Source organism: Oncorhynchus mykiss, chromosome 28 (assembly GCF_013265735.2).
Source record: "Oncorhynchus mykiss isolate Arlee chromosome 28, USDA_OmykA_1.1, whole genome shotgun sequence".
NCBI classification, from domain to species: Eukaryota; Metazoa; Chordata; class Actinopteri; order Salmoniformes; family Salmonidae; genus Oncorhynchus; species Oncorhynchus mykiss.
The window spans coordinates 24,047,794-24,075,754 of NC_048592.1; the positions used below are offsets into that span (position 1 = coordinate 24,047,794).

Genomic DNA, 27,961 nt, shown 5'->3' on the forward strand with positions numbered 1-27,961 from the left:
TAATACTTGCGTACTATTGTTTGTACAGATGAACGTGGTACTTTCAGGCGTTTGGAAATTGCTCTCAAGGATGAACCAGACTTGTGGAGGTCTACAATTTGTTTTCTGAGGTCTTGGCTGATTTTCCCATGATGTCAAGCAAAGAGGCACTGAGTTTGAAGGTAGGCCTTGAAATACATCCACAGGTACACCTCCAATTGACCCAAATTACATCAATTAGCCTATCAGAAGCTTCTAAAGCCATGACATCATTTTCTGGAATTTTCCAAGCTGTTTAAAAGGTACAGTCAACTTAGTGTACGTAACCTTCTCAATTGTGATACAGTGAATTATAAGTGAAATAATCTGTCTGTAAACAATTGTTGGAAAAATTACTTGCGTCATGCACAAAGTAGATGTCCTGACCGACTTAACAAAACTATAGTTTGTTAACAACAAATTTGTGGAGTGGTTGAAAAATGAGTTTTAATGACTCCAACCTAAGTGTATGTAAACTTCTGACTTCAACTGTATATATCTCAATATAGAAAATGTTTGCAATATAACTGTCTTTTATATGTTTTAGTACTAAGCTAACATATGGATTTGTTTTAAGATGGTCATATCATTTAGCGATTAGATTTAGAATTTTTGGACCCCTTTAGGTATCCCCCAAAAAATATGACAAAATATTGAATTTGACTCTTACTACTATAGCCCATAGTGTCTGTCCTAAAGTTCTTTGTTTCTGGCCATTTTAAGCCTGTAATCGAACCCACAAATGCTGATGCTCCAACTAGTCTAAAGGCGGCCAGTTTTATTGCTTCTTTAATCAGAACAGTTTTCAGTTGTGCTAACAATTGCAAAAGGGTTTTCTAATGATCAATTAGTCTTTAAAAAATGATACACTTTGATTAGCAAACACAACGTGCCATTGGAACACAGGAGTGATGGTTGCTGATAATGGGCCTCTGTATGCCTACGTAGATATTCCATTAAAAAAATCTGCTGTTTCCAGCTACAATAGTCATTTACAACATTAGCAAAGTCTAAACTGCATTTCTATTCAATTTGATGCCATTTTAAAATGGACAAAAAGTGGGTTTCTTTCAAAAACAATGACATTTCTAAGAGACCCCAAACTTTTGAACGGTAGTGTAAATATTTTGTTTACACACACATTTAACCCCACAAAACTTGGGCCACAAAACTACCTCCATTTGTTTGTATGGGTTACCTTCAGAGCGTTCGGACGGTACAGACGTTTTTGTGAAAAGATGTCTCATGGTCTGAAAAACACCGCTGTAGCTCAACCACCTTCCACCGCAGAAGGCCAAAATAGGCGGGTGCAGTGGATTGAGATGCAGCCCCCACACAAAAAACAGCTCTCTAGCTTAAACTAATGGATTTTGATGGGGATTCTTTTCTTATGTTACTTAGATTGACGAATGGGTGCACCAACAGATTTAAGGATTACAACAGAAACTTTGTCATTTTCTGACATTTTTCCTGGTGGTTAAGGCGGGGGACAGGAAAGCCACCGTTTTCGTAAAATGACCCTATTCATGCATTTATGAATACCATACATGAAAATAGTCGAGTCACACGATGGCATTGCAGTTAGTTAAGCCTACATGTAATGTACACTGGCAATTTCTTTTAGGCAATATTGCCAAGTAATGTTGCGGGAAACGGGGTGGGGTATGACTGTCACGGTCCCAGTCTTCTCACTGCCTTCTTACGTTCTCTGGTGCACAAATGTCTGCTTCAGAGATGTACAATATTTCACCTCCCTGACGAAGGCCATGCAGCCGAAACGCGTCGGTTTTTAAAAACTTTGTTTCTATTGAACATGCCATACTAATAAAGGCATTTTCATCAATTATATGAAGAGTGTCCTGGTCCTCCTTTCTTTTTGATGTACAATATTTCACCTCCAGCTCAAAGTGTAACCTGGGGAGCATTACATCAGGAGTGTGTGCTTAGTCCCCTCCTGTACTCCCTGTTCACCCACAACTGTGTGGCTGCGCACGACTCCAACACCATCAATTAAGTTTGCAGTTGACAACAGTGGTAGGCCTGATCACCAATGATGAGACAGCCTACAGGGAGGAGGTCAGAGACCTGGCAGTGTGGTGCCAGAACAACTTCTCCATCAACGTCATAAAGACAAAAGGAGCTGATCGTGGACGACAAGAAACGGAGGACCTAGCATGCCCACATCAACAAAGCTGTTGTGGACCAGGTCGAGAGCTTTAAGTTCCTCGGTGTCCACACCACAGGTCCACACACATCAACACAGCCGTGAAGAGGTCATGACAACGCCTTTTCCCCCCGAGGCTGAAAAGATTTTGCATGGGCCCTCAGATCCTAAAAAAAATTCTACAGCATTAACAGCATCTTGACTGGTTGCATCACTGCTTGGTATGGCAACTGCTTGGCATCCGACCGCAAGACGCTACAGAGGATAGTTTATACGGCCCAGTACATCACTGGACCAAGCTCCCTGCGATCCAGGACCTCCATACCAGGTGGTGTCAGAGGAAGGCACTAAAAATTGTCAAAGACTCCAACCACCCAAGTCAGACTGTTCTCTCTGCTACCGCCCGCCAAGCGGTACAGATGCACCAAGTCTGGAATCGACAGGAACCTGAACAGCTTCTACCCCCAAGCTAAATAGTTAAATAATTAACCAATACCGACCCTGAATATCTGCATTGACCCTTATTTCACTAACTCTGACACTGCTGTTTACTATCGATTCTGTTGCCTAGTCACTTCATCCCTACCTATATGTACATGTCTACATCAATTACCTCGTACCACTGCACTGAATCGGTACTGGTACCCTGTGTATTTAGCCAAGTTATTGTTACTTGTGTATTTATTCCTTGTGTTATTTTTTCCCCTATTATTTCTCTGGATTGTTTGTAACGGCTTGTAATGAAGCATTTCACTGTTAGTCAACACCTGTTGTTGGCGAAGCATGTGACAAATACAATTTGATTATTATAATTCTCCAGAGGTGAGCTATCAAACCTGACACATTTAGAGCATTGCATTGACAGTGTCCCTCATCATTAGAGCCAACAATAACAATAAGCCTCTGGCCCTTTCAATGCATAAATTCAGATTCCAGACTTTTTGTCTCATGGCTGAACACTGCCACACCCAGGACTTGCAAAGTGGTAGAATTCACCATATTACATTAGGTCTACATTACCACACTGGCTCTTGCGAATGCTACCATCTTAAAAACGCCACCCCCCGATCCTGTTTCTTTGCCACACACGCACACTTCTTCTGATGAATAGGCTTCCCAGTCCAAGTCCCATGCTCTCCAGCCTCCTCTGAAGGAGGCAGGGAAGGTATGCATGTCCCAGTATGCCTGTACACATTAAGACAGATGGCCAGGATTGAGCCTGTCTGAGCCAGCTGACCAATGATGATGGTGCTAAAATGGCCATACACAAACTGTCAACATGAAAAGTGCATGTGCAGTAAAATAAGCTTACCTACCCACACAGCAAGAATACTCTAAGGGGGAAAGGAGTGGAATGGACAATGGACTGTTTTTGAGTGGGTGGGTCGGTGCATGTATGGGGCAGGTCGGGGAGGTCATTTCTAAACCTGACTTATCATGTTCCATATACATGTATGTAAAGAAAGCTGTAATGCAAACATTTTGTAAAGAAAACAAACTAAGCCCATATCTTTATGCTGATCTCTCAGCAGCTGTACTTTAATAGGAAACAGACCAAGGCCCATCCCAAAATGGTACACTATTCCCTATATACAGTGCATTTGGAAAGTATTCAGACCCATTGACTTTTTCTACATTGTTACATTACAGCCTTGTTGTAAAATGTATTACATTTAAAAAGTCCTCAGTAATCTACACACAATACCCCATAATGACAAAGCAAAAACAGGTATCTAGAAAAAAACAGAAATACCTCATTTACAATAAGTATTCAGATTATTTTCTATGAGACTCGAAATTGAGCTCAGGTGCATCCTGTTTTCATTGATCATAAATGTTTCTGCAACTTGATTGGCGTTCATTTGTGGTAAATTCAATTAATTAGACATGATTTGGAAAGGCACACACATCTAAATAAAAAGGTCCCACAGTTGACAGTGCATGTCAGAGCAAAAACCAGGCCAAACTGAGCAGTCAGGGAAGATGGTCACTGACAAAGCTTCAGAGTTCCTCTGTGGAGATGGGAGAACCTTCCAGAAGGAGAACCATCTCTGAAGCACTCCACCAATCAGGCCTTTATGGTAGAGTGGCCAGTCAGAAGCCACTCCTCAGTAAAAGGCACATGACAGCCCGCTTGGAGTTTGACAAAAGGCACCTAAAGTCTCTCTCCTGAGAAACAAGATTCTCTGGTCTGATGAAACCAAGATTGAACTCGTTCGCCTGAATGCCAAGCGTCACATCTGGAGGAAACCTGGCACCATCTCTACAGTGAAGCATGGTGGCAGCATCATGCTATAGGGATGTTTTTCAGTGGCAGGGACTGGGAGACTAGTCAGGATCGAGGGAAAGATGAACGGAGCAAAGTACAAAGAGATCCTTGATGAAAACCTGCTCCAGAGCACTCAGGACCTCGGCGAAGGTTCACCTTCCAACAGGACAACGACCCTAAGCACACAGCCAAGACAACGCAGGAGTGACTTCGGGACAAGTCTCTGCAAGTACTTGAGGCCCTGCCAGAGCCCAGACTTGAACCCAATCAAATATCTCTGGAGAGACCTGAAAAGCTGTGCAGCGACTCCCCGTCCAACCTGACAGAGCTTGAGAGGATCTGCAGAGAAGAATGCAAGAAACTCCAAATACAGATGTGCCAAGCTTGTAGCATCATACCCAAGAAAACTCAAGGCTGTAATAGCTGCCGAAAGGTGCTTTAACAAAGTACAGAGTAAAAAGGTCTGAATACTTAGATAAATGCGATACTTCCAGTGTTTTTTTTTTTTTATATATTTGCGAACATTTAAAAAAACCTGTTATTACTTTGTCATTATGGGTTATTGTGTGTAGATTTGGGGGGGGCATAATAAAATGTTAGAATAAGGCTGTAACCTAACAAAATGTTGGTCTGAATACTTTCCAAAAGCACTATAGTCCACTACTTTTGGCCAGAGACCTATGGTAGGGCTCAAAAATAGTGCACTATATAGGTAATTGGGTGCCATTCGGGACTTGCCCATAAAATGCAAAACAGCCATGACATGGGAAACAGAGTGGGAGGAACATGTGCTTGAATAGAAGGCCTACCACTGGAGGAGTCTTTTTATAGATGGGTTACAAGTTGCTTATGAACAGGTTTACTTGTTAACAAAATGGCTGCAGCTACAAGACAATCGGATCAAATATAACTGTGGACCCATGAGATGTTTGAAGAAGCCTATGGGTTTTGTGTGGGGAGTGATACACTGGCTTACTCTAATAGGATTGTGGTGTGCTGTGGAACAAATCCTCCAAGATGTCCTTGTGTGAATGTTGCCACCTTGTGGCTAGTATTTTGCATGAAAATACAGAACAGCATTCCCATAGACTTCGATATGATGTGGTGGATGGACAATGGCTTTGTGTGTGTTAACTTGCCTGCTGAAAAAACAGACAAAAAAGGAATTTCTGAAAAACGGCTCATGGCATTATAACATGTGCAGTTTGAATAGGATGGCCAAAAACAACCAACCCTGGTAGAACACAGGATTCCAGGCAATTTTTGCAAGAAAGCAAATCTAGCATTAGAAAACAAATAGGAGAGAAGCTGTGGGGTGTCCCAGAAAGCAGGATTAATTTAGCCAGCTGACAGTCATATGCCTTTATTTTCTGGTTCATTTAGAAATATTAAACTTTGATATGGTTGTCGAGTCAATTATACCATTTCAAGTCTACACAGTATACAAAATATTAGGAACACTTCCAAATATTGAGTTGCACCCCCTTTAGCACTCAGAACAGCCTCAATTCGTCAGGGTATGGACTCTACAAGGTGTCGAAAGTGTTCCATAGGGATGCTGGCCCATGTTGACTCCAATGCTTCCCACAGTTGTATCAAGTTGGCTGGATGTCCTTTGGGTGGTGGACCATTCTTGATACACTGCAGCATTGCAGCTCTTGATACACTCAAACCGGTGCACCTGGCACCTACTACCATACCCAGTTCAGAAGGCACTTCAGTATTTTGTCTTGCCCATTCACCCTTTGAATGGCACACACAATCCATGTCTCAAGACTTCAAAATCCTTTAACTCATCCACTCCCCTTCGTACAGTGATTGAAGTGGATTTAAGTGACATCAAGGGATCATAGCCATCACCTAGATTCACCTGGTCAGTCTATGTAATGGAAAGACACCTGGTGTCGATGCCCTACTGTTTTGTACACAATATTTAGGACAGTTAGCTGGCTAACTCACTCATTCATCCTGCTTTCTGGACCAACCCCCAGATTGTGTGTACCACAATCACGAGACAACTCATTAACAGTGCCTAAATCTTTATTTTTCAATAAGCTACATTTTTTTCTCTCCAAATTAGACAGTTTTACATCATGACACAAGAGTAACTTAAATTATCAATAGTTGACATGTACGCTTGATTCCAGTCTTAAATGGAAGAAAAGTTAAGACAAATCAAAAGCCCTCTCAAAGAAACCTCGATGAACAACTGTTACCGTTAGGTTATTCTCCCCATCAAGTCATCGATTGTCCACTGCTGTTAGCGTAAAAATGAGTTAATTTAACACAGTGATTTGATAGTGAGACAATTGGTTCGTCTCATTCCAGTCAGTTGGTGCATTGTTACATCACTTTACAGTCAATTTACAACAAGCTGCAACCTTTGCAAAAAATACATGGCACTATCAAACTGGTGAGACGTAACAGAAAGAAGCGAACTGGGCAGGGAGAACGAGACCGCTTGATACGAGAGACTGTCTGTGCACAGTAACACAAGAACAGCCGAACATTACAACAGGGCTTTAGTAGTGCGCGCAAAATAAAAAGTTAAACACTTTCATACTGTAAGCAGTGCCATCATCTTCAGGAGAGAGAAACCAATAACAATCATTTTCAGATCATGCTGCACACACCTGGCTGGCTAATCACCCTTTGGTTTACTTTACTTCAACTGTCAGTCAATTTTGCAGTTGTGTTTGGTTAACTTCTCGCAAACAAACACTTTCTCATACAAACTCAGTGCCCAGCCGGATAACATATCAATACCCAATCTGCAAAGACAACAGTATTAGCATTTTGCATTAGAAAGGCCTACTAGCATAGACTAGCTTAAAATGTACATACCTAGACTTCATTAGCCAGATCAGATGCGGGTTGCTATGAGTACTTTGTCTAATGTCAGTGGTATCAGAGTATTATTCCCAGTTATATAGTTTCAAGACCAGCTACACTTCCTCAGTAACAATTATAATGTCAAGTGTTTAATTAAAGTACAAGTCAAACAAACTACCAGGTTGAAACAAATTAATGGCACAGATAAATGCAGTCCACATGTGTGATCAACTGATAAAAAGACAATGCACAGTATGTTATACAGTATGTGCCAGAAAACACATTTTCTTGCTGAAATGTGTACAAATATCTACACTATTATACTTGAGTCTAAACACTGGTAAAGCCTACCAAAGGAATTTTTATTTGTCAAGTTTAGTGCTGGGGGCTACGAAAGTTCAGTTGACGTACAACGTCATGAAAAACAAACCGTCAAAAAGAAAAACTAAACAGAATATCAACAATGCTTAAATCACCTTCCCTCCAAACATGAAAGGTTTATGTCTGGTACAAGTATACAGTATGCTGCTATGGACTTGAAATTGGTTGTGTGAGAAAGATTTGATGTTCCTGTGCTTAAAAATGTGCTTTACTGTGATAAAGAATTATTGTATGGGCTAAATCACACAGACTGCTATAAGCACAGTCTGTCAGATAATAGTACCGACTGTGCTTTCATTTAAGGATGTGTGTTTGTACGACAGGTAGGTTCTTCCCTTTTCTCACTGTGCACAGTGAAGAGGTTGGCCAACAGAAAACATTGTCTACCAGGGGTTGAAAAACACAAGGACATGGAATGAGAATGACATTTAAAAAGTTACAATCAGACAACCTTCCCTGTCGCAAAGTGAGGGAGAAGCAATTCTGCACATCAGAACAATATAAAAAAAATATAGAAAAAAAAAATATTCAAAATCAAATCACAACATTTAGTTTTTATCCTACATCCAGCTCAAAAAGCAACATTAATATTTCAACAAGATCAATATATATATTTTTTAAATCATTTTAAGGTACCTCTATTTTTCAGATTATTTACAATTGTACAAGCAAAGCACACACTTCAAAGTGCACATATTTGATACAGTATTTACTATTTTGCATTTACAGGATTTATATTTCCCCAAAACAACTGAAAATAGGAAGTAGAAACAAGGTTAATCAAATTAGATCATTTTCTTACAATTTTACAACCCCCCCCCCAAAAAAAAAAATGCTGCTAGATTTGTACTTTAAGACCTAGTAAGACTTGTGATGTTTGGTATGACTAAACATTTAGATGTGTTACCCTTAGTAACATTTTGGGGTTTGAAAAGAAATAAACTCTACATTGTCTCATATAAAAGTTAAGGCAAAGTCATTTTCAAGTTTAAATAAAATTCAAGTTTTTCAAACACTGGATGGAAAATATACAGTTGTATATTGTATATTTCTTCTTAAAAATAAACATTTTTATGATCTCTCATGGAATAAACAGCATTGGTTTATAAATAAGCAGATATGGTGCATCATGTCTTTTATACCATCTCAGAAAAAAAAATAAAATCAAATTTTTAAAAAAAAACTGCAATTTAAAGACTGTCCACCCAAGTGCATCCCAGTCTTTCAAAATCAAACTAAATAAATGTTTTTGCAAACCAAAAGCATCAAAATCAAAAGCAGCAATGACTATCAGTACAGGCCATTCTGTGACTTAGGCAATGTCTCCTCTCCAAAATGAGTCCTCTTATCTAAGCAGAGTATTCAACTCCTTGTTGCAGGAAGACGTCAATGAGACACTAAAGAAGTGCACAAGTTCCACTTATGAGTTATTTTTTTCTACTTATACATTTATGCAGAGTACAGAGGGGAATTTGGAAGCTATATGGTTTTTGTATGGAGAGCCAGGAGAAATCTATAGAAGGCATTCTAAAAAGAGAAAAAGCATGCCAAAAATAAGTCCTGCAGTGAACAGGGGCACTTCTACTGTATGTGAGGGGGGAAGGATTTGGAATGACCCAAGAGTGCTGCCCCCTCTGCCCAACGTTTTCTTGCCCAAACTGAAAGGACTCATCGATAAGCTGCTCAGGTTCACAGTATGCCAACAGGTCAAAGGTCATTTCATTCACTCACTGGATTCTCACAGGGTCCAGTTCACTACTCGTTTGACTGTCACCCAATGAATAAAGCAATACCTTATTTCTAAAATGGCTGCATCATGGTTTACCTTCAAATATAACATTTGTAGTGGAAAGAATGTCGTACTTCTTCCTTTTAACCAATTTCACTTATTTTTCCCATTTGAGCCACCAGGTGTACACATTCTCTAAGGTGTACACCCACATTATAATTAACTACTGTAATACTGAATAAGAAGCGAGAACAGCTTCAAAAAACACCACGCACCAGTGGTTTCACAAATGACTAGCTCAAAAGCAAAACAATCAAATAAAATGAGTGCGACTCCATAGGGTGTGCACAAAATAAAATGACTATCTACACCAAGATTAAAGTTGTTATTATCAGCATGCACGGAAGTATGTCTTGTAGGCATTTACATGGGAGTAAACAAAAAAGTTTAACTCGTGTGAATTTATCCGCATAGAGGTTAATACAATTAGTCAACATTTGAGAGATTCTGAAAGCTGATCATCCTGTCACAACATAATGCACAAGTCAAATGGCAAGAAGACATTTCATTCTTTAGGGGGAAAATCTATTGGTTGTATAGCTGAAATTGTAAAGGGATTACTTATGTGACCATCAGACCTTTCCATATTTGTCTTTACATGTTAGGTTCCCTTTTGCTTCTGTATGTAGGTAAAATATGGATTTCTTAATTAATCCAGAAACAAAACAAAGTGCAAAGTTTAGTTGACAACATGTATCAAGTATTATTATCTAGGTACAGTACCAGATTATTTGAAGTAGCAAGTTCCAGGTTCATCCTCTAGCTAGCGCCATAGCTATATAAAATAAAACATCCCACTGTTTGAATGAAGTCACTACACCCTGCCAAAACCCTACTGCCGACTCCTAATAGCTGAGCACAGGAGGTTGGTGGCACCTTAATTGGGGAGAACGGGCGTGTGTTAATGGCTGGAGTGAAACGGTGTCAAATACATCAAAACACTTGTTTTCTAAGTGTTTGATTCCATTCGCACCGTTCCAGACATTATTATGAGTCATCCTCCACGCAGCAGCCTCCGCTGTAGCCTATCCATTGCCAACGTATGTGCCCGCAGAACTAGTCCGACATGCTTGTTTCACAGCAAAATAGTAAAGAAAGAAAATAGTCTACAAGAGGCACCAAGCGACACCATGTGATGAATTTATGGGTCGTTCCACGAAATGATAAACTTTTGGACCCCTTTGATATTTAAAGTATAAATGGTGCACCAATATTGAATTTTAAAAGTGTGTTATAATAAATGAAGTGCCCTTTAATATAGACCCCATGGGAATTCAATTAATCAAATTCTTTATATGAATGAAGACTTGTTAGTGCCTAAATTCAAAATCCCTCCGTGACTTAGTTAATTTGTTGCTTTGACAGTCATATCTGAAGATTATTTTTTTATTTGTGATTTTCTGTGTCCCTCAATTTAAAGGTCAACCCTGTTACGCGAACTGAACTATCATTTTAATATAGTAAAACTATTCCTTTTTTAAATGTTTTTTTTTCCCAAAAGAAACATGAACATCTAGTTAAATCACAGTGTAAAAGCAGGTGAGCCGGTTCTACTCTTTTGCCATTTTCTGGTGTTTTGTGGTAGAAAACTGAGCGAGTCAAGCATACCATGTCAACCCTGTTACCCATAGATAGACAGGCTAGAAATCTTACGTTAAAAATGTTTATGAAGGTGGCAATCAATTGCCACTCCCTGTTACACAACAAACTTTCATTCCACCTTTCAATATGGGATTCACAGCTGATCTAAGATGAAATTGTCAACCCTGCGACAGTCAACCCTGTCACTTACTATAGTAATGTTGTATTTAACGTTGAGATGGGAAAATGCGTTAAGTTTTACGTGCTCTTTATGACAGAAAGTAAAAAATAAAGTGAAGAAATTAAATTGGACAAAGTTACACATCTCAAAAGGCACCGAATTACTGGAACGACCCTCATCTGCTTTTTCCAAGATCAAAATGCATGTAGATTTCTACTGACCCCGATAGTGGCTCTCTACGAGGACTAACTAGCTATGTGCTTTACACGGCTAGGAAACAGATTCCTGCATTGGACAACAGAAAACGACTAAATGGAATTCTTTACCACAAGAAACACCAGAAAGAAAGTCTAAGGCGCTCTCAAAACCACCAGCACGCAACAAGTAGTACTTGTACCAACGATCAAAACCAGTATGCAAATAAACATATTCTCCTCAAATGCTTGTATTCTAACGAGATAAAGTGTTCCATGTTGGCAAAAAGGTAATCTAGTTTTGATAAATGACACCGGTGGTGAAGTCCCTCAGAAATGAAGTCTTCTGAGGATTTCAGTTAAGTCTGTAAAATGAGCCTGGACTAGTTGACCTTGAATATGAACACAAATATGTAAAACACATCATAGATGCGTCCCTAATGGTACCTTATTTCATATGTAGTGCACTACTTTTGATCGAAAGTAGTGCACTATATATTGATTTGGGTGCCATTTGGGACACAGCCATCTTGTCTGACTGATATGGTGATCACACCCGGCAATGGAATCACATCACCACTTAACAGGACTGCATACAAGACATACAGAATGACATGGCAACAGCTACTCTGTTCCTCATCTGCTTCCTTTCATTCACCCGTTGTTGGCTTCCACTGATGACCTCGCAATACTTTGGACATATGAATTTATCCCACTAATCTGAACAGGAGTAAGTTTTCAGATTGACACTAAATAACAAAAGCAATGAAAAAAAATAAACCCTCCAAAAATAAATAAGTAAAAATGATTAACGGTGCTCTATATGCACACTAAAGTGCTATTGTCTGAAAGCCCTGATCCAGAAAGGCATCCTCTCTATGCTATGAATGACTGGTGATTTTGGAATAGGTTGTATTTGAATAGCCCTGACTTTTTCAGATTTCTTTCACTCTCACGTTTTTGTTTTGAAATTGACTTGATTGCAGTGGGGGGGTTACTGCGGGGACTTTGGGGGAGTGTTGAGATCTTTGCTGCTGGCACCCTTCCCTGGGTGGTTGGGGGGTGGTGAAGGCCACCGGCCGGTCGGTCTCCGGACCTCTCGGGGTCTGCCGAGGGTGGCAGACTTGGAGGAGCATGGGTATGTCTCTCGGGGGACCTTTGGCTCACCCCTGTCCCCTGGGGCTGCGTCAGTGCACTTCCTCTCCTCTCCTGCGGAGGCAGCGCTACTTGCTGGTTTGGCCTCTTTAGGGGCCTGTAGTGTCGGAGCGTGGTCTTTAATCCTCTGGCAGATCTCAGCGTAAGAGGGCTTTCGTAGTTCCTAACCACAAAACAAAAACACATACTTGTAGGTGATTCATTTCATAGGACATGCCCACTGGTTTGACACACATTAAAGTCCAGAAAACATGATTATTACCGGCCACAAATCAACATTTACAGGTAACTGCCAAAATAATGTAAACACTTCAGCATTTATTTTATTTTACCTTTATTTTATTAGGCAAGTCAGTTAAGAACAAATTCTTATTTTCAATGACGGCCTAGGAACAGTGGGTTAACTGCCTGTTCAGGGGCAGAACGACAGATTTGTACCTTGTCAGCTCGGGGATTTGAACTTGCAACCTTTCGGTTACTAGTCCAATGCTCTAACCGCTAGGCTACCCTGCCGCCCCATGAGGGATAAAATACTTTTTAAAGCAGGTGCTTCCATACAACTGTGGTTCCTGAGTTAATTAAGCAATTAGCATCCCATCATGTATAAAAATACTGGGCAGATCATTATTTTGGCTACCATGGCTTTTTATTTTGGCTCGTGGTAGCACGCCTCCCTATTAAGACACTTTATGTTGGAGTTTCCTGTATTTGGGCAGTTACCTGTATCTATGACTATCAAAAAATCTTTCAGCTAATAATATGGAAAATGGACCTGATTGATTATGTTTAAAATGCTTTAGACAGCTTACTTACTGTAGCAGTACCATTGACTTGAACAGATTTGCTAGCAGTGTACAGAGCGGTAGTGACGCGCTCCATAGAGACCTGAGTCTCCTGATTCACCTCCAGAACATTCACTTCCCTGAAAAACAAACATTCATTTCACATAATGATGTGAATGACATGAAATGCTAAGTCAGTTATGTTCTCTCGTTCTACACAAATTCAGTTGACATCAACAACAATGGTGTTCCACGTTATCAAATGGGACACACTGACAAGGAAATGGTGAGACAAGAGTGAGACAAAAGATGTGTGAGATGTAAAGCACACTGTTCTGTTTTTCTATACAAATCATGTTAGTGGGGGCATGCTTACACATTTTGGATCCAACGTGTTACATGAAGGGAAAACATGTCCTACACTCACTCTGCAGGTTGGGAGGAAACATGGACAGGGCCAGAGGCTGGTCCTGGGTTCGGGGGGGCAGTGGGCAGGAGGTTCGGGGGCTGTGGAGAAGTGACTGTCCTTAGTGGCTCCTTGGGTCCTCCTGAGGGGAGGGCACCTGCAGAGCTGGCATCAACGCTTACATTCTGGAACCATACAAAAAGACATGCACAACAATACTACTAACGGCAAAGCTGAAATGTTGAGTTGAGTGATTGAGTATGGTGGCTTGGAGATAAGAGCTTGTCTGAGTCCCAATTGGCACCATATTCACTGGTCAAAAGTAGTGCACTATATATGGAATAGGGTGCCATTTGGGACACACAGAGTATGGTGGCCTAGAGATGAGAGCTTGTGTTGGGTAGATACTGACCCTGTCCTTTGTGGCTCCTAATACCATGCTGGCCAGTTTGTTCTCAAACATGTCGTCAGGGGTTTTGAGGTGGCCTGCGGCCCCAGGCAAAGGGGGGAAGCTGGAGAGCCCCAGCTCAAAGCTGGGGGACGGGGGCTTCTGAGGAGGGGGTGGCGACTGGGTAGCCATTTTCTATACAATAGAACAGCATCAAACACCGTCAGACTGGGTAGCCACTCTCTACACAACAGAACAGCATCAGTCAGTCAGTCACAGAGTCAAGACTACACCCCAAATGGCACCCTATTTATTGCCTATATAGTGCACCATATAGGGAATAGGGTACAATTTGGGACACCCACAAAGCCAGCCAACTGTACAAAAGACATGCCATATTGAAATTCAGTCAGAAGATGTCACTGCCTGAAAAGCTTGCAGCAGCACCACTGATGGCTCTTTCTCCAAGTCAAAGACTAGTCTAAGAGGAGATAAATTTAAAAAACTTGTACTTACTGTAAACTTGTTGTCGTCCCTCTTTTTCCTAGAACCATAAATATTTGTCCTTTAAGAGAATATTTGAAAAATTCACAGACAATTGTATACTATTTGAAGCCTAACTTAGCATAACAGAAATGTTAACAATTCAAAACGTGAGCACCATGCTCACTTTGTTGTAATACTATAATCCGCCCCAAATAGCACCCTATCCAGTGCACTACGTTTGACCAGAGCCCTACAGGCCTGGGACTAAAGTTGTGCACTAAATAACAAATAGGGTACCATTTGGGAAACAGCCTATGGAGGTCTATGGTGGTGATGGTCATGCAGATAGTGGAGGATACCTTACCTTCCCCGGCCCATGCCCAGTGAGTAGTCAGTGCTGACGGGCTCCAACCGACCTGTACTGATGTCTCTCCTGGGGTAGGTCATGGTGGAGGGGGGTAACCTGGTTCTGTTCTGGCTCGGGAGGCGCGTCATTTGGGGGGAACCTCGCGGTACCCCGTTCAGAATTCGCTCCGTGGGGAAGTTGAAGATGGTGGGGCTGTCTAGGAGCCCTGTGCCGCGCTGGTCCATGATAGGTATTGTGGGCCTCAGGTGAGGTTTACTGTGAGTGTGATTCCTGAAAAGAAACAATATCATATTTGAAGATCCTAAGCACAGCAATATAGAATTCTGGGCCCATATTCACAACGACTCAATAGTAAGAGTGCTGATATACTGTATATACAAATCAGATTGACCTTATATACGAGGGGGGACCTGATCCTAGATCAGCACTCCTATTGTGAGATGCTTTGTGAATACAGGCACGGGTTGGTATTGTCTACATCAGATGGTGAGTCTCAGTGTACCCACCTATTCCTGGGAGAGTAGTGCCTAACACCAGCAAGAGGAGACGTCGCTGGTTTAAAACTATGGGATGTTGTAAATCCATTGATAAATTGAGTGTTGTGAAATTGGGTAACCTGTTAGAAAAGGAAACACAAAATCATTGACTTTTATAGAGTTCTAGTAGCATATTATACAGCGAAATTAAGAATGGCATGCATTGTAGCCTTGTGGGTGGTAAGTGGCCAAAATCCCAGTAACTTTCTAAAAATGTCCAAGTTTCCCAGAAATCCCAGTTGGAAAATTCCCAGAATCAGGAGTGAAACCCAGACTTTTGGGAAAGTTACTGGAATTTTGCAACCCTAAACTAGATTTTAGGTTGTGTGTGGGCACGCCTGTTGTCCTCACCAGCGAAGGGTCTATGAAGCTGTGGGTGGCTGACCAGGCCTGTGGAGTGATGAGACTGTAGAGGGGGAACTGCTGCTGAGGGCTGTACACTGGAGGTATGTAGTAGGAGGTGTAGCGTTGTTGCTGCTGCTGAGCGTAAGGGTGAACCTCCACCGGGCGGTAGCCATTCTTTGGCATAAAAGTGTTAATAGCGATTGCCTTCGCCTTTATCCGTGCCTGAGATTAGAGTTGAGAACAGAACATTTTCCTCAAACCTATCAGCAAAGTAAGCATTTCAAACCTATCAGCAAAGTAAGCATTTCAAACCTATCAGCAAAGTAAGCATTTCAAACCTATCAGCAAAGTAAGCATTTCAAACCTATCAGCAAAGTAAGCATTTCAAACCTATCAGCAAAGTAAGCATTTCAAACCTATCAGCAAAGTAAGCATTTCAAACCTATCAGCAAAGTAAGCATTTCAAACCTATCAGCAAAGTAAGCATTTCAAACCTATCAGCAAAGTAAGCATTTCAAACCTATCAGCAAAGTAAGCATTTCAAAGCGGTGCACAAAGATTTTGATAAAAAAAAGCTACATTTGTCTGCGGTATTATGTCACATCAACACTAAATGAACCCATACAACAACTGCAGATTGAATTATGTTATATACTGGAGGGGAAGCATTCGTTTTGGTTGTTCTGCTGACGGAAAAGGTTCTGAACCACCATACTTGGAAATACTCCAGAATTGACAGTATAGTATACAGTTTATGGGTCATGTTCATATTAGTTTAATTAAAGTTCAATAGTTAATTAGCTTACCTTAATAGGCTTCCCTTGGAAGGTTTTCACTTCTTCACGAAGATACTGATATGCCTGGAAAATAGGATAAATGAAAACTTCAGACAGAGCAGGATTGTTTTTAATACCAACGAATGTAAGCTTATGGCCAGTATGAAACACTGTATGGTAGCAACTAGCAATAGTAGACCAGACCACCAAACCCATAGCAGGGCAGTTAGTGGCAGGTAGCATTGGCAGTTTCACGGACCCAGACCTACAATCCTAAAATATGACGTGTTCGGGAAACAAGGTGCTACATGCACCATTACTAAATCCTACAATAGTGCAACATTCTTGAATGTTTCTGACCTGTTGTGCATCTGCTTCCGATTCAAAGGTGATGAACCAGTTGTCGTTGTAGGCAAACTCAGAATTGATGAATTTAGGTAAGTTCTCTCCTTTAAAAAGAGCCTCGACCTCCTGCAAAACAAGAGCACATGTCAAGCTTAACGTCAAAACTCCTTGGTGTCGATTGTGGCTTGGGGTGGTTTTGCGGTCTAAGCTGCTGCCTCCGGAACACATTGCTGCAGCATGCGATCGAATCTAGCAAACTGATATTTTCAGCACTTCCCTCTTATCTATGTAAATTATCAAATTTAGTCAATATTCCCCGATGGGAGTGCGGTTCAGACTGAAATAACTGACCATAACACCATTAAAATGTTTTGAACTGCTAAAAATGGCACCCTTTAATTTGTCCCACTGCACGACATGGTACTGACTGGCACATGAGGCACAATGAAACCTCTAAACACTACATTATCAAAACAATGTGCCATTACAATTACTTTCTCAATGTCCAACAACAGCGTGTCTATAACATGGCTAGGAGGAAGGTGTGCAAACGAATCATGGACGCAGAGACAGGTTTTTACACCATTCCAGGAAATGTTAACAATTCCAGGAAAACAACTCTTAGAAAATATTAGGCTAGAGTAGTGTGCTGTGCACTCAAAACAGGAAATTACCTACAATGCCATGGTTAAAACACACATATAGCGTAATCACATAAGAGCTTGTACTAGAATGACCTTATCTTGTTAAAAACCTGTTATTTTGTTCCACTTTCTGCCATACTGGATACAGTCTAATGTAGTATTTGGTTTCTTATGCCATAATATCAGGGGGCAGTTAGAACTGCAAACTGTATTGCTGGCGGATTTGAAGGATCAGTCAGTCAGTCAACAGGAAATATCATTGTGCTCTTGGGTAAAAGTTTTTTTTTAGCAATTTCGGCAGAAATGTTGCAGATGGGGAGGTTCCAGTCCCTAGTGAGACACCATGGGAGAATGGTATGACAATGATTTATAGGGAAAGATCGGTTGATCTGTGGCATGTCTGAAGGGTGGAATAGATGAGTGTTAGAATAATTATATGCACAAATGTACAGTATAAATGTTTAAGGTCCTCCAATCAGGGGTGAGGGTGGGGATGGGATTATTGTATGTTTTGGTTTCACAATTTATGCTTTGGCTTTAACGCTGTGATGCGTGTGCTGGTCCTGGACAGTTAAGAGTAGCTCAATTCTATGCCTGCCCGGGCGTCGGGTGGGACTTGGTTTTTCCCGCAATTGGAAAAAACATTTGGGCCGGGGGTTTGCCTTGCCGGCGTCTCAGGGTGAGCGCACCCACTGACCACAACACCCACTGACCACAACACCCACTGACCACAACACCCACTGACCACAACACCCACTGACCACAACACCCACTGACCATTTGTAGTCAGCATATTGCATTGTTTAAAATAAAATCATTCTAAATGCATGGTTTCTTTAGTAGATGGTCCAGACTGAATCTTTGTCCCAAACGACACCCTATTCCCCATTTAGCGCACTAATTTTGAACAGAACCCTAAGGACCGTGGCCAGAAGCTAGCCAGTGAACGTACCTCTATGGGAGTGCTCTCAGGGACCTCTCTGAGGATGACAATGCAGCGGTTCTGGTTGGGTCTCACCTTCTCCCCTTTCTCATCCACCTGGACCAACGGCAGAGCTATGGAGGCAGGGAAATATACAAGTCCAGTGAATTTAAAATCAAAACCATGTCTCTTTAGTATCAACAAAAAAAATGCTATAAGTAAACGTTTAATAGTCTTGTTAAAAATACAAAAATAAAAAATAAATAAAAAACATTTTAAGAGTGTCACTTACATCGTAGGATATCGACGATCAACTCCACATCCGTGCTGAGTTTCTTGACGTGGTCCAGATTAGCTACCGTCACGATTGGTACATATTGGTCACTATCCATCTGAGAGATAAGATACATGTCGCTGGACAGATTCTCTCTGAGAGAAAAGACAAAAAAGTTGAGTCCCTCCCTGTAGCCTAAGTCACTCCTCCCTACAGCAGCCACAAGTGTATTTTTGACAGCATGAAATGAAGCGTTCATTTAGAACACACCTTCCACAAAGGGCAGAGATAGAACTAATGAGAATGCGACCGCTGTGCATCATCATAGCAACACATTTTACTGGCTGCATTCTAGCATGGGCAGCACTTATTCACCATCAACAAAATCTACAGCCCGGCCTCCCGAGTGTCTCAATGGCCTAAGGCCCTGCATCACAGTGCTAGCTGTGCCACTACAGATGCTGGTCCGTGGCCAGGCTCTGTCGCAGCCGGCCACGACCAGGAGACCCATGGGGCGGCACACAGCTGGCCCAGCGTTGTCCAAGTTAGGGGAGGGTTTAGCCGGCGTGGATGTTCTTGTCCAATCGCGCTCTAGCGACTCCTGTGGAGCCACCTCTCCCGAGTCCACCAGGTGCAATGCACGCTGACACGGTTGCCAGATGTACAGCTTTTTCCTCCGACAAATTGGTGCAGCTGGCTTCCGGGTTAAGTGGGCATTGTGTCAAGAAGCAGTGCAGCTTGGTTGGGTTTCGGAGGACGTACGGCTCTCAACCTTTGTCTCGCCAGTCCGTATGGGAGTTGCAGCGATTAGACAAGACTAACTACCAAATCGGATATCATGAAATTGGGGAGAAAAATGTTTTTTTTAATAATTAAAACTACAACCTAGGATCGACAATTTTGGGGAAGAGCATAACTAGCATAACAGTTGTGGTGTAAATGAATCCCCTAGCTACCTCCCCTAAGAGTCAATTCTGTCTGGCGGGTTTGGTGTTTTGTAATGGCAGAGCTGTGCATCTGTGCTGCTCGACTGTAGTTTTATATGATTGCTGCATTATTGGCTGTATTGTAGTAGACAATGCTTGTGTACCAAATGGCAACATATTTCCTATACACAAGGGTTAAAGCAACAAGACAAAATCCATTGACTGACACTGACAGATCGATTCTCTGGGGCCAAGTTAACCTCCCCTTTCATGTAAAAAAAAGTCATGAACTTCATGCTTTTAGGGAAAGAGGATAATTTTCTATTCAACTGTGAGTTTGACCAATTCCAGTCCTTTTCAACATTGGGGAGAAAAAAATAATCCATTTGATGGCAATCCACTGCAGCATCAGACCTTTAACCCCCTGTATAAAGTGCACTACTTTCACCCAGGGCCCATTGACCAGAGCACTATTGGATCTGGTCAAAAGTAGTGCACTATACAGGGAATAAGTAAGTAATTTGTGACATAGCCAGTGTGTAGTATGGCTGTTACTCACCGGGAAAGACAGAACTCCAGGGTCTTCTTCAGGTGTTCCCGGAGGTCCTCTTGAGGGATCTCCTGCTGAGTCTCACTGCCTGCTCATCACACAGGGGGAATAGACAACCCAATACTCAGTCACTTTCATGACATGAGACTATTCATTTCATTCAACTCAATGGCCAAGTCCCAAATGGCAGCTTAATCCCTATGTAGTGCACTATTGTGACATGCGACCATTCATTTCATTACATGCAGTACCGTGTAGGCTATTATTATAAAATACCTGTTCTACAGGAAACTCCACAAAGTCAAAACAAAATCATTGATGCATAACGTACATCTCTAATATTCTAAAAATAATGTTGCAGTGAATTCTGAATACCATTTGTATGTGGGGTGTGCCTAGTATTCAGACAAAAAAACTATCATAACGGATATATGCAATTGTCCTGATACGATTATGATCAGAGTATTTTTTTATCCACAATCTGAAAAAGTAATTTTCAGGTGCCCGTGGAGCTACGTGGTCTAAATCAGTGTTTCCCAACCCTGGTCCACCAGTACTCCCAACAGAACACATTTCTGTTGTAGCCCTGGGCAAAGACCTCATTCAGTTCATTGAGGGATTGATGATTAGTTGACCACTTGAATCAGGTGGCTTGTCCAGTGTTACAATGTGTACTGTTGGGGGTACTCGAGGACCAGGGTTGGGAAACACTGGTCTAAACTCAACTGGCTAGTTTTCATGTCTGTAAAGAGAAGGGCTGTACGTTGACCCTGCTGCTCTGATTGGATAGAGCAAAGCTGTATTTCTCGTCTACTCAATTCGTTACATAATTTCATCCAATCACTTCTCCTCGCATGTTATGGTCGGATCATTTAGATTGCTGCTGCCTCTTGTTAGCCTAATACTATGATAAATCAAAGGGCAAGGATGTTTGCTAGCTAACAAGCTATCAATGTGCATAATATCTAGCAAATAGGGCGAGGGTAAGGAAAAAAGATGAACTGGAGATGCACATTCTGACAGAGCGCAAACTTGTCTATCCGTCCCTCTGCTAGTTGAGGAAACAGACACTCCTACCCACGCAGCTCCTCATCTGCAGCTTTTTTTGGTCTATAAGCATGCAGGGAGATCAGTGCATCTACTTATTTCTATAATTGTGCATCACTTTCAGACGCTTTGCTCAACTCAAATGAATTGTCTCCAGTGGATGAAGATCCCACCTGTGTGAGTTTCCTCCTGGCCAGACTCTGGGTATGCAGCATGGTCGGAGCACTCCAGGGTGACGGTGGCAGCCATGGGAGCTGGCTCTGCCAGTATCACCGCCACCGGCGGCGGCTCATCTGGGTCATCTAGTAGGGTCCCTTCAAACACTTTGTCTTCGCTGGCTTCACAGCCTGGAAAGAATAACATGGAGACAACCAACCACGTGGTTAACATTAGCTAGGAGCTACTGTGATGGCTAAACTTGGAGAAACAATACACGTTATGCAGTAGTAATCAGTTGATCTAGACATGGTCAATATTTAGATGTAAAAATGGATACCATAAAAATATGATTACTGTTAATATAAGATCTCCTAAAGTGCAATCCCTAAAAATAACATTACGAGCTGTAGGTGTCTGCACAGCGTGCTATCAACCAAGAGCATATCGAACTGCTTTTTCTATACCAAATCTCTGGATTCCTACCGGAAGCTCTGAACCTTTACACCGGATCATCACAGCTAGCTAGCTGCTATCCACGTGGCTACACCTGGCTAACGTCTCTGTCCCGAAGCAAGCACCAGTGTGCCTGGAGCTAGCCTCGAGCTAGGCCCATCTCCCAGCTAGCCGAAGAGGTCTATGAGCCAATTATTGGGCTACAATACCTCTTTTGCCAATTGGCCTGGACCTTTTACTGCCGACACGGAGCCCCGCCGATCCACCACGACCGGTCTGCAGACGTAACCGTCCGAGGGGGTTTCAACAAGCTCTTTCGTTGCCAAGTCCCCCGGAGGCCCATCTGCTATCCCTGGCCCGTTAGCGGTCTGAATCGCCCTGTCTCCAGCTCGCCTAGCTACTCACTGGACCCCATGATCACTCAGCTACACATGCCTCTCCCTAATGTCAATATGGGAGAGGCATGTGTGTCTACTGCTGTTGTCTATTGCTGTTTTGGTTAGTGATTGTCTTATTTCACTGTAGAGCCACCATCCCTGCTCAATATGCCTTAGCTAGCCCTTTTGTCCCACACTCCACACCTGCAGTGACCTCACCTGGCTTAAATGGTGCCTCTAGAGACAAAACCTCTCATCATCACTCAATGCCTAGGTTTACCTCCACTGTCTTTACATCCTACCATACCCTTGTCAGTACATTATGCCTTGAATCTATTCTTCCACGCCCAGAAATATGCTCCTTTTACTCTGTTCCAAACGCACTAGACGCCCAGTTCGTATAGCCTTTAGCCGTACCCTTAACCTCTATATCAACGGAGTAGGATAACCCAGGCCCTGCATCCCCCAGCACCACTCCCATAACCCAGGCGCTCTCATTTGTCTACTTCTGTAACCGTAAAAGCCTTGGTGTCATGCATGTTAACATGTTAACATTAGAAGCCTCCTCCCTAAGTTTGTTTTATTCACTGCTTCACCCCAGACTTGACTGCCCTTTACCACCACAAAAACATCCTGTGGCATTCTGCATTAGCATCGAAAAGCCCCCACGATATGCAACTTTTCAGGGAAGTCAGGTACCAAAATACTCCGTTAGGAAAGCTAAGGTTAACTTTTTCAAACAGAAATTTGCATCCTGTAGCACTAATTCCAAAAGGTTTTGGGACACTAAAGTCCATGGAGAATAAGAGCACCTCCTCCCAGCTGCCCACTGCACTGAGCATAGGAAACTCACCACCAATAAATCTACAATAATGTCAATAAGCATTTCTCTACAGCTGGCCATGCTTTCCACCTGGCTACCCCTACCAACATCTCAGCACCCCCTGCAGCAACTTGCCCAAGCCCCCCACTTCTCCTTCACCCAAATCCAGACAGCTGATGTTCTGAAAGAGGTGCAAAATCTGGATCCCTACAAATCAGCCTGGTTAGAAAATCTGGATCCTCTCGTTCTAAAATTATCCGCCGGAATTGTTGCAACCCCTATTACTAGCCTGTTCAACCTCTCTTTCGTATCGTCCAAGATCCCTAAAGATTGGAACGCTGCCCCGGTCATCCCCCTCTTCAAAGGGGAAGACACTCTTGACACAAACTGCTACAGACTATATCCATCCTACCCTGCCTTTCTAAGGTCTTCAAAAGCCAAGTTAACAAACAGATCACAGACCATTCCGAATCCCACCGTACCTTCTCCACTATGCAATCTGGTTTCCGAGCTGGTCATGGGTGCACCTCAGCCACAAACAAGGTCCTAAACGATATCATAACCACCATCGATAAAAGACAGCACTGTGCAGCAGTCTTCATCGACCTGGCCAAGGCTTGACTGTCAATCACTGTATTCTTATCGGCAGACTCAGCAGCCTTGGTTTCTCTAATGACTGCCTCCGCTGGTCCACCAATTACTTCCCTGACAGAGTTCAGTGTGTCAAATCGGAGGGCTTGTTGTCCAGACCTCTCAGTCGATGGGGGTGCCACAGGGTTCAATTCTTAGGCCGACTCTTTTCTGTGTCTCTGTGTGTGTGTGTGTGTGTGTGTGTGTGTGTGTGTGTGTGTGTGTGTGTGTGTGTGTGTGTGTGTGTGTGTGTGTACAGTTAGACAAAAAAATATTTAGTCAGCCACCAATTGTGCAAGTTCTCCCACTTAAAAAGATGAGGCCTGTAATTTTCATCATAGGTACACTTCAACTATGACAGACGAAAATTAGAAGAAAAAAAACCCTGAAAATCACATTGTAGGATTTGTAATAAATGTATTCGCAAATTATGATGGAAAATAAGTATTTGGTCAATAACAAAAGTTTCTCAATACTTTATATACCCTTTGTTGGCAATGACAGAGGTCAAACGTTTTCTGTAAGTCTTCACAAGGTTTTCACACACTGTTGCTGGTATTTTGGCCCATTCCTCCATGCAGATCTCCTCTAGAGCAGTGATGTTTTGGGGCTGTTGCTGGGCAACACGGACTTTCAACTCCCTCCAAAGATTTTCTATGGGGTTGAGATCTGGAGACTGGCTAGGCCACTCCAGGACCTTGAAATGCTTCTTAAGAAGCCACTCCTTCGTTGCCCGGGCGGTGTGTTTGGGATCATCGTCATGCTGAAAGACCCAGCCACGTTTCATCTTCAATGCCCTTGCTGATGGAAGGAGGTTTTCACTCAAAATCTCACGATACATGGCCCCATTCATTCTTTCCTTTACACGGATCAGTCGTCCTGGTCCCTTTGCAGAAAAACAGCCCCAAAGCATGATGTTTCCACCATGCTTCACAGTAGGTATGGTGTTCTTTGGATGCAACTCAGCATTCTTTGTCCTCCAAACACAACGAGTTGAGTTTTTACCAAAAAGTTATATTTTGGTTTCATCTGACCATTTGACATTCTCCCAATCTTCTTCTGGATCATCCAAATGCTCTCTAGCAAACTTCAGACGGGCCTGGACATGTGATGGCTTAAGCAGGGGGACACGTCTGGCACTGCAGGATTTGAGTCCCTGGCGGCGTAGTGTGTTACTGATGGTAGGCTTTGTTACTTTGGTCCCAGCTCTCTGCAGGTTATTCACTAGGTCCCCCCGTGTGGTTCTGGGATTTTTGCTCAACAATCTTGTGATCATTTTGACCCCACGGGGTGAGATCTTGCCTGGAGCCCCAGATCGAGGGAGATTATCCATGGTCTTCTATGTCTTCCATTTCCTAATAATTGCTCCCACAGTTGATTTCTTCAAACCAAGCTGCTTACCTATTGCAGATTCAGTCTTCCCAGCCTGGTGCAGGTCTACAATTTAGTTTCTGGTGTCCTTTGACAGCTCTTTGGTCTTGGCCATAGTGGAGTTTGGAGTGTGACTTGTTTGAGGTTGTGGGCAGGTGTCTTTTATACTGATAACAAGTTCAAACAGGTGCCATTAATACAGGTAACGAGTGGAGGACAGAGGAGCCTCTTAAAGAAGAAGTTACAGGTCTGTGAGAGCCAGAAATCTTGCTTGTTTGTAGGTGACCAAATATTTTCCACCATAATTTGCAAATTAATTAATTAAAAATCCTACAATGTGATTTTCTAGATTTATTTTCTAATTTTGTCTGTCATAGTTGAAGTGAACCTATGATAAATTACAGGCCCCATCTTTTTAAGTGGGAGAACTTGCACAATTGGTGGCTGACTAAATACTTTTTTGCCCCACTGTATTTGCATATTATTATTAGTATTGGATAGAAAACACTGAAGTTTCTAAAACTGTTTGAATTATGTCTGTGGGTATAACATAACTCATATTGCAGGCAAAAACCTGAGAAATTCCACTTCCTGATTGGATTTTTTCTGGGGGAGGCAGATTTTCAACCAAGCTCTCATTGAAATTACAGCGAGATATGGATGAGTTTTCACTTCCTAAGCCTTCCACTAGATGTCAACAGTCAATAGCAATTTGTCTGATGACTAATATGAAGGTGCGTCGAATGAGACAGGAAATAGTCACCACTGCCACGAGTTGACCACGCTTTCACAATGCGCGTTCACAGGGGAAGGACCTGCATTCCACCGGTCATCTGAAGTCATTCTAATTCTCCGGTTGGAACATTATTCAAGATGTATGTAAACAACATTCTAAAAATGTATTCAGTACATCGTTTGACATGTTTCTACTGACTGTTACGGAACTTTTGGACATTGTCACATTATAGTTGACGCGCTGTGTGACTTTGTGATTGTTTACCAAACGAGCTAACCAAAGTAGCTAATTGGACATAAATAACAGACATTTTCGAACAAATCAAGCATTTATTGTGGACCTGGGATTCCTAGGACTGCATTCTGATGAAGTTCAAAGGTAAGGAAACATTTATCATGCATTTTCTGGTTTCTGTTGACTCCAACATGGCGGCTAATTTGGCTACTGTTCTGAGCTCCGTCTCAGATTATTGCATGGGTTGCTTTTTCCGTAAACTTTTTTTGAAATCTGACACAGCGGTTGCATTAAGGAGAGGTATATCTATAATTCCATGTGTATAATTTGTATTATCATCTACATTTATGATGAGTATTTCTGGTGAAACGATGTGGCTATGCAAAATCACTTAATGTTTTTGGAACAAGTGAATCTAATACGCCAATGTAAACTCAGATTTTTTTATAGAAATATGAACTTTATCAAACAAAACATGCATGTATTGTGTAACATTATGTCCTATGTCCTATGAGTGCCATCTGATGAAGATAATTCAAGGTCAGGGATTCATTTTCTCTATTTCTGCTTTTTGTGAATGCTATATTTCGCTGGAAAATGGCTGTGCTTATTGTGGTTTGGTGGAGAAATAACAATCGTTTGTAGTGCTTTCGCTGAAAAGCCTATTTGAAATCGGACACTTTGATGGGATCAACAACAAGAATAGCTTTAAAATGATATAAGACATGCATGTTTTAGGAATTGTAATTATGAAATTTCTGTGGTTTGAATTTGGCGCCCTCTATTTTCACTGGTAGTTGTCATACCGATCCCGTTAGCGGGATTGCAGCCATAACAAGTTAAGCATCAGCTGTCAGAGCAGCTTACCTATCACTGTACCTGTACACAGCCAATCTGTAAATAGCACACCCAACTACCTCATCCCCATATTGTTACTTATCCTCTCTTTTGCACCCCAGTATTTCTGCTTGCACATCACTTCAGTGTTAATGCTAAATTGTAATTATTTCACCTCTATGGCCTATTTATTGCCCTACCGCCCTACATTTGCACACACTGTACATAGATTTTTATATTGTGTTATTGACTGTTTGTTTGTTTGTGTAACTCAGTGTTGTTTTTGTTGCACTGCTTTGCTTTATCTTGGCCAGGTCGCAGCTGTAAATGAGAACTTGTTTTCAACTGGCCTACCTGGTTAAATTAAATAAATGAAAAGCTGTGTCAAATCAGAATAAAACTAATTGATCATTTCCATGTCTCCACCATTCCCTTGTTAACTGCCACGGCAGCTAAACTTGGCTAATCTTAACTTCTGCACATTAAAATAAGTGATTATGCTCATGAGTTAGATGAAAGGATAGCTTGGTAATATTCATAGCTCTCCCTCTAAATTGACAAATGATTCACCCCTGACTGCATGTGCCGTGACGACATGGAGTGTGTCCCAAATGGCACCCTATTCCCTACATATTGCACTGTTTTTGGTAAAAAGTAGTGCACTTTGTAGGGAATAGGGTGCCATTTGAGACTCAGACAGGGACACGGTAACATAAGGACTATTCTTATCCGGCCCTTAAAATTGCTGACCTTCTGGCCCAGGGTTAGCGGAGCTGCTAACGCAGCCGTCCTTCCATGGCTGGAGAGCAGGTGGATCTGCAGTCCCAGTGGTGGTGTCCAGGTTAAGCATGTGATTGGCCCATGCTTTCGCATTGGGGTTCAGGTCAGAAACCTTGGCAGATTCCTGTTTCAGGAGACAAGATAGTATTATAAACATGAGTTCAGGTAGGCCCCCACACTTCAGCAGACTAAAGGAATGTAGG

The 27,961-nt window shown here is 42.0% G+C and overlaps 1 protein-coding gene across 3 annotated transcripts in view; it reads right to left on the bottom strand.

Moving 5' to 3' along the window:
- Window positions 1-6,473: 6,473 nt before the first annotated feature.
- Window positions 6,474-27,961, bottom strand: part of LOC110508773 (la-related protein 4B) — a 37,937-nt gene continuing 16,449 nt past the window's right edge. For 2 of the 3 annotated variants that reach the window (XM_036965929.1, XM_021589578.2), the window contains exons 3-17: window positions 27,729-27,882; window positions 21,532-21,705; window positions 20,321-20,399; window positions 18,854-18,990; window positions 18,592-18,695; window positions 17,011-17,121; window positions 16,681-16,734; window positions 15,881-16,096; window positions 15,500-15,609; window positions 14,991-15,263; window positions 14,657-14,705; window positions 14,165-14,335; window positions 13,774-13,937; window positions 13,378-13,486; window positions 6,474-12,727 (exon numbers count right to left, since the gene is read on the bottom strand). In XM_036965929.1, coding sequence (XP_036821824.1) covers window positions 12,404-12,727; window positions 13,378-13,486; window positions 13,774-13,937; window positions 14,165-14,335; window positions 14,657-14,705; window positions 14,991-15,263; window positions 15,500-15,609; window positions 15,881-16,096; window positions 16,681-16,734; window positions 17,011-17,121; window positions 18,592-18,695; window positions 18,854-18,990; window positions 20,321-20,399; window positions 21,532-21,705; window positions 27,729-27,882 — 2,229 coding nt within the window. In that variant the 3' untranslated portion in view covers window positions 6,474-12,403. The remainder of the gene's footprint in view (window positions 12,728-13,377; window positions 13,487-13,773; window positions 13,938-14,164; window positions 14,336-14,656; window positions 14,706-14,990; window positions 15,264-15,499; window positions 15,610-15,880; window positions 16,097-16,680; window positions 16,735-17,010; window positions 17,122-18,591; window positions 18,696-18,853; window positions 18,991-20,320; window positions 20,400-21,531; window positions 21,706-27,728; window positions 27,883-27,961) is intronic. The other variant, XM_021589579.2, reaches the window with a different exon arrangement.